Below are 13,338 nucleotides of genomic sequence, written 5' to 3' on the forward strand. Positions count from 1 at the left end.
ATGGAGAGAGACGGACACAGAGAGATTGACAGTGAGACAGAGAGAGACGGACACTGAGAGAGAGATGGACAGAGAGACAGAGAGAGACGGACAGAGAGAGAGAGATGGACAGAGAGACAGAGAGAGAGATGGACAGAGAGACAGAGAGAGATGGACAGAGAGAGACAGAGAGAGAGAGAGATGGACAAAAAGAGGGACATGAGTGTTCCAGGTGGTGTGTTCTAGTCATATAACCCCATGGTCTGGATGGAGTGTGTTGTGATTTGAAAGCGATAATGTTTAATACTGTGATTAAGCTTAGATCACACGGTACATTTGCCGTACACATCCTGTGTATGATGCTGGTTTGAATGTGGTATTGTTTCAGTAGTCAATCATTAATACAACCCTATAGTTCATGTTACGCCTGGAACTGTTCCCTGAAAATATTTTATTGGGCTCATTTTTTTTTGTACACTGTGACCGATAGTGATCTTATAATCCTGCTGAAGTCACATATTATGTACCTTTTACTGCATTTCCTGCTCCGACATGCTCGGATCAGCTCATATACAGCTCGATAATTAGCTTACACGGTCGTGTCAGTGCGAGGGAATAATCAGAAATATGCACGACTTGAACAGGGAACACCTGTGAATCGTGCTTAACCATCCTGTGCTGCATGAAACACACCTCAGCTGACTCACTGGCAAACACATGGGTGTATTAGTGCTTGGAAAATGACCCCAGGATTGAAAGACATCATACTGTGTGATTTTTAATAAGAACTATGACTATGCCTTAAAATACAGTAAAAACACTTTCTGAATAATTTGGCATAATGTTTGTTTATTTGTTCTTTAATCTGATAAGTAATACTAATGGGAAAATTATTAATTGAATAATAACAGCTCCTTGTAGGTAGGTGTTTCTTAGGCAGGTACACACATGTGAATATGACACACACACACACACACACACACACACACACACACACACAGTACCTGTGCCTGGAGGAGTTCGTAACCTCGTTCTCGCTGCCTCCTGAGGGCGAACGTCTGCGTGTGTTCGGGAATTTGGGAGATTTGTTTCGCTCGCTGGCCGAGTTATACAGCCCGCTGTGGAAAAACAAAGAACGACAGACTTTCACACTGAAACTATGGCGTGAAATAAAAGGGAAACTGGTAAATCCAAAGCTGTTGGCATTTTCTTCAGAAAGCTTAGCACGTGTTCTGAAGTAAAGTAATGGGAGACACAGTTGGCAACTAATACCTTTGGACTGATTTGTGATTTGTTTTCATAAAGGGTTGGAAGGGAAAGTCGACTTAATCCAAAGCTCGATCTTTATCTTGCAATAAGTCGTGGCTTGTGTGTGTATTTGTGCATGTTTGCGTGCATTCAGGCAGAATTACCTGGACCTTTAACCCCATTTAAACACGACCTCCATTTTAACCGTACCTCTGTGGTGCGTTCTCGTCCCAGGGGGCCGTGTGCCTGCTTGGCTGGTCCTCTGAAACGCTCTCCGTCTTGGACACTTTGGGGCTTGGAAAAAAAATAATACAATGTTTTAATCTCACTCTGTTATATGGAATTGATAATAGGTGTACAATCTGCTGCACTGCACAGTCTTTTATCAAACGAGTGTGGATGACGTCAGTACCTCCTGGCTGGTGGGAGTGTGCTGGCTTTAGCCTGGCCTTCACCCAGGGAATTTCCTGCCTTTGTGACTGATCGGCTCCCATTGTTCAAGCCTAGAAGACACATTGAAGGAGTCTGTGCACTATTTCACTTTTAGATTAATGTTACAGAACCACAGCACAATCCATCACTGTCAGGATTGAGCATACGTTACAGTGTCTGTCAGGATCCATCGCCAAATAAAGTCACTGTGTAAACTTAGGGATCTAATTATCTCAGGCTGAAACTGCTGACTAACGGCATGCATGCTTTAGTGGAGCAGTAAAAGATGATTTAAGAGTTATGAAGAGAACTCAGAATCAGAGCCAAAGTTGGTTTTGGTTTGTTTGCCCTTTTGTTTGGCTTTATACTTAATCGAGTGTGTCCACGTTTTTTCCCCCACTGGCCTGAATATCCACAACTCATGGCATCACGACTCAAATGTGCCTAAAATCAGCCTCCATTTGGGAATCAGCATGGAAACACTTTCTCGCTGCAACTGCACCTCACTACGGTTCGTGCCTATTTAGGATCCACGGGTTTTGTCCCATTCCATTTGGGGTTCTGTGTTTATCCTCCCATACACAACAGACCAGGCTGGGAAACACACCAGGGTTCGCTTCAAATGGACCAACTGAAAGCATCCTCGCTCTGTGACATTTAGACAGGACCGGTATCACAGGAAGAGGCCTAGACGTAGACAATTTCTATCCTCTACAACCTTAAAAAATTATTGTGGCTCCAGATTCTCATTACTCACCATTGTAACTATATACAATACATTTAATTTATAGTGCAGTTACCGAATAATTCTTAATCATGACTGAATGACACTCCTTAAGATAAATAACTAATGGCTTGCTTTCCCTGCAAGAACTACATTTATTTATTTATTTACTTATCTTTGCATCAGCTGGATGTCTACTGTACGCTACACTGGATCCCGATTAACTGACAAGCCCATTTTACATAGCTAACTGTGTCAGTTAATGATGAGAAAAATTAACAGCTCCACACATCTTGCGCCCACATCAGTTCTTTCTGGAGAAGATTAGACACCCCTGTTCTATAATGTCCTTGTTTGCTATAGCATTAAACGTTAACTTTCAGTGGAACTGAGTGTTCCAGCATGACAATTTCCTCCAGTCTTTGTACACGGTCTGAGAAGGTTGGAGTGGAAGATCTCGAGTGTCCTGCACAGAGCCCTGACCCCACCGAACACGTTTAGAATGAACTGGAATGTAAACAGTTCCCCAGACCTCCTCATCTAACATCAGTACCCATCAACTCTATTTCTATTGCAGCTGAACGAGCACGAATCCCCAAAGTCGTGCTTAACTACCAAGTGGAAAGCCTTCTCAGAAGAGTTGTGGTTATAACAGAAGAGAGGAACATGCACACCTACAGTATAATGTGCATGTTCCTCTCTTCTGTTATAACCTCATCCTTATTAATAAGCCTTTACATTGTTACATGAAATCTCTTATTATTAACACAAAAAATCGGAATCATAAATTGACAAATAAATCCTTTATAGTGTTGTATTTGTGTCTTTAAATGAAAAAGTACATGTCTTTTTAAATCTCACCTCAATCTGCTTTGAGAAGTCTATTTCAAAATGTGCCTTTTTTTATTCTCACATCTGATATGCATCTGTTCATATTCTTGCAGGCTAAATAGCAATCTAGTCTTTTTTTTTTTTGGCTCGCATTCACCTAAAGCTAATCAACGCTCCTTGTGTGTCTATGAAACCCTTCGTTTTATATGTGCACGAAGAAAAGGAAAAGAAAAAGGACCTTTGATACTCAAAATCTGCAATGAAATTGAAGTCGTCTTATTGGTGAGGATGCTTAAAATGCTGGAAGACGTTTATACTGATTTCAACAATCGCAATAATTTTACAATGTGCTATGACATGCACGGTGTACATTCAGGCAATATTTACAAAAGAGAGACAGCGCGAGTGCATATTTGGGTGATGGGGAACCTCGGGGGGGGGGGGGGCAGGCGTTCTTTGACGGACGACTAAATGCAAGCTGTCATGTGTTGAACTTGCTTCCTTCCACACACCTGCGAGTTACTGAAGTGAACCTGATCTCTACAATCGCTGTAATTAGCAAAGCTAGCAGCAGAATGACTTGCACATCTAGCATAACAGGATTAGTACACGCCAAGGCTGCACGTTACAATATAAACGTTAATTCCTGTGAGCTTAGTGTTAATAATTACATCTACACAACTATGCTGGAGTGCTGTTATCCTGCGGCTGTGGTGTGATCCTGTACGAGACAGCCGGGAATGGCGTAGCGTGAGGAATAAACTGCTACATCTTCTGCGTATGGGGGAAAATAATCAACGACACTGCATCATATTGGGGCCCAAAAGCATCCCAATAACAGCAACTTATTTTTATTTACTCCTCAATGATTATAATCCAATGTTTATTAAATATGCTGCCATGTTGTCATTACTCTTATTACTTTATCTACACAGAGCTTTGCACCCTTACAGCTTGCTAATTTACTGAGAGATGTCTCGGTCCTGAAGCCTTTGCCCTGGTAGATAAACTTTCTGACACTGGAGACTCCTTTCCGTGCTTGATAACCAAACATCATATAAATGTTATAAAGTTTTATAACCAAACTTTATAGAAGGCGTCACCGTATTCCCTATTAAATCCCAGCACCTTTATATCATTCTTTGTACCGTTCAATCTACTTCGACCGTGTGATTGAGCTGTTACTATAGAGACAATGAAACATCAGAAGAAGTGATAGCGTGTTGATGTTAGGTGGACAGACGGATGCTCACTTGTAGGCTGAGTGCTCCTCTTTGGGTAAGTTTTACTGCGTGTACGAACCACCTCCAGATTCGGCCTGGGTAAACTGATACCCTGATCTTTTCCCATCTGCATGGCGGTCTTCCCGCTATGAAAAACAACAGTGAATATAATCACGTCATGTTCCACTTGAACTACATGTAAAATGTAACTTTTATTTATTTATATATATATATAGTTTTCCTATCTTGGTGCCTTCAAGTTAAATCAGCCTCACAACCCATTGACGTCTGGGTCATTTTGTGTAATTATAATTATTACTATAAGTTTAACTTGTTTAATAGTTTTTAAATGTTTAGTCTGTTTAATATAGCACTAGTTCATTAGACTTAAGTCTTAATGCTAATGCTAGTACATTACATTTACATTAGTACAAGCATTATTACACAGGGCTCTCAAGTTTTGAAGACAGGCAAGCGTGACATCTCCAACACCCCCCCCCCCAAAAAAAAAGGAAAGAAAAGAAAATAAATAATAATGGGGGAGTTGTTGTGTTTGGTAAGGATCACTAACCGCAATTTAACCAAATACTAAGTATTTGTTTAATTTCCATTTAATTTGTGTGTGTGTGTGTGTGTGTGTGTGTGTGTGTGAGAGAGAGAGAGAGAGAGAGAGAGAGAGAGAGAGAGAGAGAGATTATGACTGGTGGTGTTTATTGTAAGTGTTTGTTGCCTTTTTGGACTCCTTTATCATTTGTAATGTTTCTTCCATATAAAACAGTTCGGCCCAAGCCCAGGCGTTTTTAGGGTCATGACTGAGGACAATGTCCCGTCCAGAGACAAGCTGTTTTGTGTTGAGGTTTTGTTCAAACCGACCATTAAAAATACCCTCTCTAGTGTTTTATTTTTCATTGGTTGTTGTGTTAAATCTTACCCATATAGTGCTATTTTCTGATTGGCTGTTGTGTAGCCTCTTTTTTTTGATTGGCTGATAAGTGTCAGGCTCGACTAAGAACTGAGACGCGCTTGATTCCTGCCCGGTTCCATAGAGACAGCGGTGCGGACTGATACATTTTGGGTGCTGTGTCTTATTAAATATATGATAAATAATCAAAAAGTTTTTCTGCCTGAGAAATACGATGTGTGGTGGGAGAGCGTGAGAAAAGACTGAAATGCGTGACTGTCACTCTCAATGCGTGACACTTAACAGTCCTGATTACATAATGTTAGAATTACTGCAATTGTAGTTCATGTGTAAGTTTGTTTTCTTTAATGCTAGCTTATAGTCTGTTTACTGTAATGCTAGTTTATGTTTTAGCCTGGTTCATGCTAGGTCATGTGCTTGTCTGTTTACTATAATGCTAGCATGTGTTATAGCCTGTTTACTGTAATTGTCATACTGGTTGGAACCTGTTCATTTTGTATGTCAGGGGGGAAAAAAATGATGTCAAAGTTCATAGAGATTCTGACACTCAGATGTCGCACGTGAAGGGTTCACTGTGTTCTGCATGACTTTTCTGTCTCCTGTTCATCATTAGATATAATCCATATGATGAAAACTGATATCAAATTTCACAACACCTAAAAATGATGTGTGAGTTTACTCCAAGCCTCAATAACCCAAAAGCAATGAATCAAATGACAACTTTAACTAAAAAGTCTTGTGATTGTAAAGCTCAGGACTAAAAGCTGTGTGGTTTTTAATAAATAGGCAGAATAATCACTGTACACGTTGAAATAATGAGGTAAATATTTGAACCGTAAATGAATTTGTACTGTGATGAAGAGGTACCAAAGTGCTCCAAATAACCAAAATCTCATCCATCTACATTTGTAATAGACCTTTTCCTTGGTCCTTCTTCCTCACTCTCACTGTTGTGTTCATCCAGACGATGCATCTGAACCACAAGCCACTCACCTGTAACGATGCTTGGAGCCCAGAGAGCTGAATTTGGACAGTTTGCTTGACAGAATGTTCACTTCATTTTCCGGCATTCTAGAAAACAGGAGAGAGAGAGAAAGAGAAAAAGAAAGAGAGAGAGAGAGAGAGAGAGAGAGAGAGAGAGCGACAGAGCAAAAAAGAGGGAGAGAGACAGAAAGAATGGACAGACAGGAACAGAGAGATGGATGGACAGAGACAGACAGACAGAGACAGACAGAGAGACCAAGAGAAACGGACAGAGAGAGAGAGAGAGAGAGAGAGAGAGAGAGAGAGAGATGAACAGAGAGAGAGCGAGAGATGGACAGAGAGAGAGATGGACAGAGAGAGAACGAGAGAGAGAAACAGAGAGACGGACAGAGAGAGAGATGGACAGAGAGAGAGACAGACAGAGAGCGAGTGAGAGATGGACAGAGAGACAGATGACAGAGAGAGAGAGAGAGAGAGAGAGAGATGGACAGAGAGAAACAGAGAGACAAACAGAGAGAGAGACGGACAGAGAGAGAGACGGACAGAGAGAGAGATGGACAGAGAAAGAGAGAGATGGACAGAGAGAAAGAGATACAGAGAGAGAGAGAGAGAGAGAGAGAGAGAGAGAGAGAGAGAGAGAGAGAGAGAAGGACAGAGAGATAGATGGACAGAGAGAGAGAGAAGGACAGAGAGAGAGATGGACAGAGAGAGAGAGAGAAGGACAGAGAGAGAGATGGACAGAGAGAGAGAGAGAAGGACAGAGAGATAGATGAACAGAGAGAGAGAGAAGGACAGAGAGAGAGAAGGACAGAGAGAGAGAGAGACGGACAGAGAGAGAGATGGACAGAGAGAGAGATGGACAGAGAGAGAGACGGACAGAGAGAGAGACGGACAGAGAGAGAAAGAGAGAGAGAGTCATTTCCCCATTCTGATTAAAATACAGTAGGTTTATCCACTAGCACAATCTTGCACCCACTTTCCTTCAGCATGTAATCTGAAGCATTATGCAAACTTCCTGCGATCTTCTTAACTTTTAATGTGTTTATTGTATTTGAAGCCGTTAAACCGTGTGATGGAAAAATCAATAATGCAGCATGAGGAATCATTTCAGATAGAACAGCGTGATTCATCAAACCCGTTCCTCCGCTGCAGAGTCAATAGTCATTCAACACCAAACGGACCTTTGTCGATTCTTCACTATGTTACCGCGCTGGTGCTATGCTTTAATTAGCATACAAACCTAATTAGCATTATGGTAATGACACCGAGGTAATTAGCATTTATTCATTCTTAGCTTTATTACCATACATGGCAGAACTATTTGTTTGATCACTAATTAAATGAAATGATCTTTATGGTAATGAGATGCTGGCGATTAACATGTAGTTTATTAGTTTGGGATTCAATTAACATATTTGCATATCGGTTATTAATCAGTTAGCTGAAATTATCATTATGGTAATGAGCCTGCACTAATTAACGGGTTTTAGCCTTCAATAATTATTAGCATATTCAGAGTCACTAGTGGGGGGGCACGGTGGCTTAGTGGTTAGCACGTTCGCCTCACACCTCCAGGGTTGGGAGTTTGATTCCCACCTCCACCTTGTGTGTGTGGAGTTTGCATGTTCTCCCCATGCCTCGGGGGTTTCCTCCGGGTACTCCGGTTTCCTCCCCCGGTCCAAAGACATGCATGGTAGGTTGATTGGCATCTCTGGAACATTGTCTGTAGTGTGAGTGTGTGAGTGAATGAGAGTGTGTGTGCCCTGTGACTGGTTGGCACTCCGTCCAGGGTGTATCCTGCCTCGATGCCCGATGACGCCTGAGATAGGCACAGGCTCCCCGTGACCCGAGGTAGTTCGGATAAGCGGTAGAAAATGAGTGAATGAATGAGAGTCACTAGTGCTTTAGTTTCACTTTTTCTTTGCTTTGGGTTTTAGGGCTTACTCACGTAGTAGAAACCTTTATTGAAACCTTTATTTTTTTTTAAATGATAGTTTGACCTACGTGACAGAAAGCGTGTAAATCTGTTAAATTGGCTTGATTTGCTTCTTTGTATTGTTTTAATGACATGTTTGGCACCACAATCATTTAGATTTTAAACACATGATCGTTTCAACATTTAATAAAATCAAAAATCCTTTGTTAAAAAATAAATAAATAAATAAATTCTTTGTTTCTGACCCGGATCCGCGTTCACACGTGGATTACAGGCAAAAAACAAAACCCACTGAATTCATGTGTTGTGTCTCACTTAAGGCTGATATGGCAGCAGCAGCAGCAACAGCAGTCGGTTTGGTGGGATTGATTGGAACCAGTATCCCCTAACAGCCTGCTTTCAATCAAAGAAACAGTCTTAAGAAAAAGAAACATGATCTAGAGCAGAATTCTCAAAGGCAGGAACTTATTAAAAAAAATCTGAGAGCTAGTGCACTTAAGACAGGGACTTCTTTTAGCGAGGAGAGTAAAAGCGACTTCTCTACGGAATTGGAGTTGGCAGAGGAAGTGAGCTTAATGCATTTGAAGATTATTGCAGCTTGTGTTAGGCTTTATATGATGTCGGACTTGACACGAGTGTGATAAAAGGCAAGTAGAGAAAAGTGAAAGTGTTGGAAGTGTTGGCTGTTAATGCACGATGTGAAAGCACCTCTCTTCGTACTACTCTTCGTGCTACGTGATTGTTCCAGACGCGACCGATAAAACTCTGAAAACAGAGATGCTTTAATTTGCTTGGTTGAGCAAGTATTTGATAAAAGACTTGAAATAAAATGAACAAGCATCATCGATCAGGAAACTAACAATCAGAAATTCTGTATTGTAAAAGTTCCTTCATGGTTAATTGGCCACATAATGATTCTAAGAGAAGTTAAAGGTGGGGTCTCAGTTGTTTGAAAGCCAATGTTGACATTTGAAATGACCAAAACAAACACGCCCCTAACGCAAATGGGTCCCACCCCTGTATTGATAGCTCCGCCCCACACATACACCAGACAAGTATAACCCAAATATAACCCAGACAAGTATTATGGCAGAACCTGTTGGGGCAGCTGACCGAGGGGATATTTTTTATCAATAAATGAACACAATGAGTAATACTATGGTAATACAAATGTGTTTTTGTAGTACTGTGTGTTGTACCGTGAAAAGTTTAGCGCTGGAAAGCTGATCCTATATTAACACGTCCTACTTCTTGCCTTATCGTAAGCCTTTCTTCACTTTCTTTCTTTGTTTTTATCCGCCATGTCAATGTTAAAACCGCATTCTGCTAATGTCACACATGTGCACTGAACACTCTCTCCGCCCATATCGACAAGACACGCCCCTTTATGCTAATTGGCTACACGTTAGATTGTTTTTGTTTTGTTTGGCGGCCCGACGCAGTTTTCTGAAGCATTTCTCACATAACGGAGACCCCACCTTTAACACACGGACATGAGCACATTAATCCTGTGACTGCAGTCACCCAAGTCACAGAATGCTCTAAATGCTCTTTTATCGAACAGCATTTTTATTGTGTAAAAACAAAATGAAAAAAGAAGAAGAAAAAAAAAAAACACCTTTCTCAGGCGGGTGAAATTCTTAGCATACCGTTGTATGTTTGGAAGCGAGGGTCAGCGCACAGGGTTAGTCGTGATGCGATGCTGGAGCGGTGAAAGTTAAGAGTCGTGCTCGGGGGCAAATCTGAGGCTTTAACTCATGACCTTCTCATGATCAGCAGCCCAGAGCGTTAATCACTAAACCTTTTTACGTTCCAGTTCTAACAGCTGAAGGCAAAAGCGTTTAATAGAACTGTATTGAAAGGACGGTTCAATAATGAGAAAGGATTCTATTCGTGGTGGAGGTCACATGACGTCCCACATGGTTCCACCTCTGATATAAGAATCAGTTCGATTTTACATGGATATTTTTCAGTTCTCGAATTCCTGTGGGTGAAAATTGACGTGACATTAATTATGTTTGGCCTTCGATAACAGGAGGGTTGTTTCCCCAGAGGTGCTTCCATTCATCTTGACTATATGTAACACCTGGAATGTCAAGCTGCACCACAACTGACCCGAGACTGGAGCGGTTCAATATAAAGGGTTAAGGCTTCTTTTACTGCTGTTATTTCAAAGCTTTTGTGGTTGAAAGGAAAAAAAAAACACACCAACTTGCTGTGGTCCTCTGATTTGTGTTTAAAGAGGTCAGAGTCCAAAGTGTTTTCTTACCTGAAGAAGGTGTGGTGTTCAACACAACACTTCCAAAGGTTTTTACATGACGCCTTACTGGGAGCTTCGAAGAAGAAAGACGTTTCGTTGCACTGCAAAAAAAAAAAAAAAAAAAGAGAGAGAGAGATAAAAACATTACAATTCAGAATTATTGCCTTGTACTTTGACGATCTATCCTTTAATTGCGGTAATCGAATTATGCAGGAAAAACCTTTCACTGAGGAAGATTCAACTTAAAAATAAATAAATAAAAAAATCACACTGGCTACAAAAAAACAAAACAAAAAAAACCCCCACCATCCATTTGACATGTCTTAAAAAGCTACAGCTAGGGCAATAACCTCAGCTGGAAGGAGATTTTCTGAGGGTCACAGGTGGAGGTTTTGGGGCATTTTCAGGTCTTAAAACAGCAAAAAAACCTGTTTGGAGAGAAATACCTTGCTACCAGTACTTCGAATGGCACTCTAATTTTTATGGAGATAAAAATATAACATTTCGACTACAAACAACGTGGGTTTTATTCAAATGTGTGATGGCGTACGGCTGTTTTTTCCTTCTTGGAAAGCTGGATAGGAGACATGGCATCATATGTTCATCACATTTTATACAACTGAGCAATTGGGGGTTAAAAGGCCTTGATCGAGGGACCAGGAGTGGCAGCTTGGTGGTGTTCTGATTTCAGCTCACAACCTTCTGATCAATAGCCCAATACCACTCTGGTCCTGCTACTTTATTCACTCCATTGACTGAGTTGTGAAGTGATCACTAAAAACCAACAGAATCAAGCTTTGGCCATCTCCGTTCCCTGATCTGTGAGACGAGCTCCACAAGAGACCATCGGTTTCTCCTGTGTGTACTGGAATACAGGAGTGCCATAAATAACCGTGACAATTTTAGCCACGGTTAGATTTCTCTCATATTTGCACAATGAGATTAAACCACAAGGCTTTGGTCAGGTGTGTAGTGTCTCTTCGCCCAGTGAAAGTAATTGAATAGACCTGGTGAAGCTTATTAGCATATATATCACTAGATTGGATGCTCTCCTTAGGGAAGCACTTCTTCCATTTAAAGCGTAAATTAGCGTGTAGGAGAATAAGTGTGCAGGAATTTTTTGTAAAATCTCATTTGTGTCCTGGGGGTAGTTGTAGTCCCGGGTCAATAATCGCTTTCTTGGTCCTGCATTAGAACTCTGCCTAATAGTGTTCCGGTCAAAATCGGTTTTCTTCCCGAGATTCTTTTCTTCCTGAGTGTCATTTGCACAGTAACGTCATGAACATCATTGTGAGGACGAGTTTTATCATATATATACATATATATATATATATATATATATATAAAATGGTTACCATGGGAACTAGAGAATGGATTTGAACGGTATTAAAACCATACGGATGAGAAGTTAGTAATAGAAGAAGTAATATCGGGATGACGAATACATTTCATTGGGGCACGGTGGCTTAGAGTTAGCACGTTCGCCTCACACCTCCAGGGTTGGGGGTTCAATTCCCGCCTCCTCCTTGTGTGTGGAGTTTGCATGTTCTCCCCGTGCCTCGGGGGTTTCCTCCGGGTATTCCGGTTTCCTCCCCCGGTCTAAAGACATGCATGGTAGTTTGATTGGCATCTCTGGAAAATTGTCCGTTGTGTGTGTGTGTGTGTGAGTGAATGAGAGTGTGTGTGCCCTGCGATGGGTTGGCACTCCGTCCAGGGTGTATCCTGCCTCGATGCCCGATGACGCCTGGAGTGGGCACAGGCTTCCTGTGACCCGAGAAGTTCAGATAAGCGGTTGAAAATTAATGAATAAATGAATGAATACATTTCATGTCTTTTGTAATAAAGTCGACTTTTGTCTGTATAATTTGGGGTCGTTCAGTTGTGAATCCTCTAGTTTCCATGGTAATATACAGGCATAGACAGTAAAAGTGCCTTCATTAACTGGTCGGTTTTTTGAAAAATAATGAGACTTACGTCTTTCCCCAGAACGCGCAGCTCAAACTGGGTTTCTTTGAAAAATACTTTTGTAATTCTTGGCCTGAAACATCAAACAAACATATAAATGCTCTCATAATAACCACCAAGCTTTGACTTCCTGTGCAGAGAAAAAAAATAGAAGACGTTTCCTCCACAGAGACTTTGAAAACGAGCTCGGGTTTGAGGGTAAAGACGCCATCGGTCGGTTTATCTCTCCTAAAATTGCTCAGGGAATAAAGAGACGTCCTGATTAACTAAGCATTAAAGTCTAAATGTGGTGAACAGATTCATATCTACATGAGCTGCTGTTATCTTAGACTTGAAAAGAGAAACGTTACAGAAATTCGACGTGTGGATGTTCTACTGAATATAGACTCGACTAGTAGGTTTACTTACCAGAAATACTTCCCGACCTGGGTTTTATTTTTGTAAACTACAACTCCAACCGGTGTCAACCCCAGGAAATATTCGGACTGCTTTTCCCCCTGAAATGAAAGCGGAGAGGTCACGTAATGTAATGTCGAGTGTATTGATATTTAATATTCAGACTTACAAACACGGGATGAAGGTCCACCCCGTACATCTCCAGTGTTTTGGCCACGCTTAAATAATTCAGCTCGGCTTCGGAAGGCGTCTGACCCCTGAGGAGAGAAATTCTCTCGTTACTAAGTAGGTACATGTTTATGAGGTCATTCGTTTTTAAACCTGCACGTCGTTTTACAAGCACGTCGTGCAAATGTCTGAATAGCAAACGAATAAAAAGAATAGTTATAAAGAATATAGTAAAGAATAGTTATACTGAGTGAGCTAGCGTCGTACGTT

The 13,338-nt window shown here is 41.1% G+C and overlaps 1 protein-coding gene across 2 annotated transcripts in view; it reads right to left on the bottom strand.

Annotated features, from left to right (window-relative positions):
* epb41l4a (erythrocyte membrane protein band 4.1 like 4A) overlaps nucleotides 1–13,338 on the bottom strand; it is a 42,595-nt gene that overhangs the window by 6,729 nt on the left and 22,528 nt on the right. For both annotated transcript variants that reach the window (XR_007138884.1, XM_027139707.2), the window contains exons 7-15: nucleotides 13,070–13,157; nucleotides 12,913–13,001; nucleotides 12,514–12,577; nucleotides 10,549–10,640; nucleotides 6,353–6,430; nucleotides 4,468–4,583; nucleotides 1,640–1,730; nucleotides 1,438–1,521; nucleotides 984–1,097 (exon numbers count right to left, since the gene is read on the bottom strand). Coding sequence is in view for 1 of the 2 variants with exons in the window: in XM_027139707.2 (XP_026995508.2) it covers nucleotides 984–1,097; nucleotides 1,438–1,521; nucleotides 1,640–1,730; nucleotides 4,468–4,583; nucleotides 6,353–6,430; nucleotides 10,549–10,640; nucleotides 12,514–12,577; nucleotides 12,913–13,001; nucleotides 13,070–13,157 (816 nt within the window). In the remaining variant the exon portion in view is untranslated. The remainder of the gene's footprint in view (nucleotides 1–983; nucleotides 1,098–1,437; nucleotides 1,522–1,639; nucleotides 1,731–4,467; nucleotides 4,584–6,352; nucleotides 6,431–10,548; nucleotides 10,641–12,513; nucleotides 12,578–12,912; nucleotides 13,002–13,069; nucleotides 13,158–13,338) is intronic.

This window comes from Tachysurus fulvidraco, chromosome 20, assembly GCF_022655615.1.
Source record: "Tachysurus fulvidraco isolate hzauxx_2018 chromosome 20, HZAU_PFXX_2.0, whole genome shotgun sequence".
Lineage (NCBI taxonomy): Eukaryota > Metazoa > Chordata > Actinopteri > Siluriformes > Bagridae > Tachysurus > Tachysurus fulvidraco.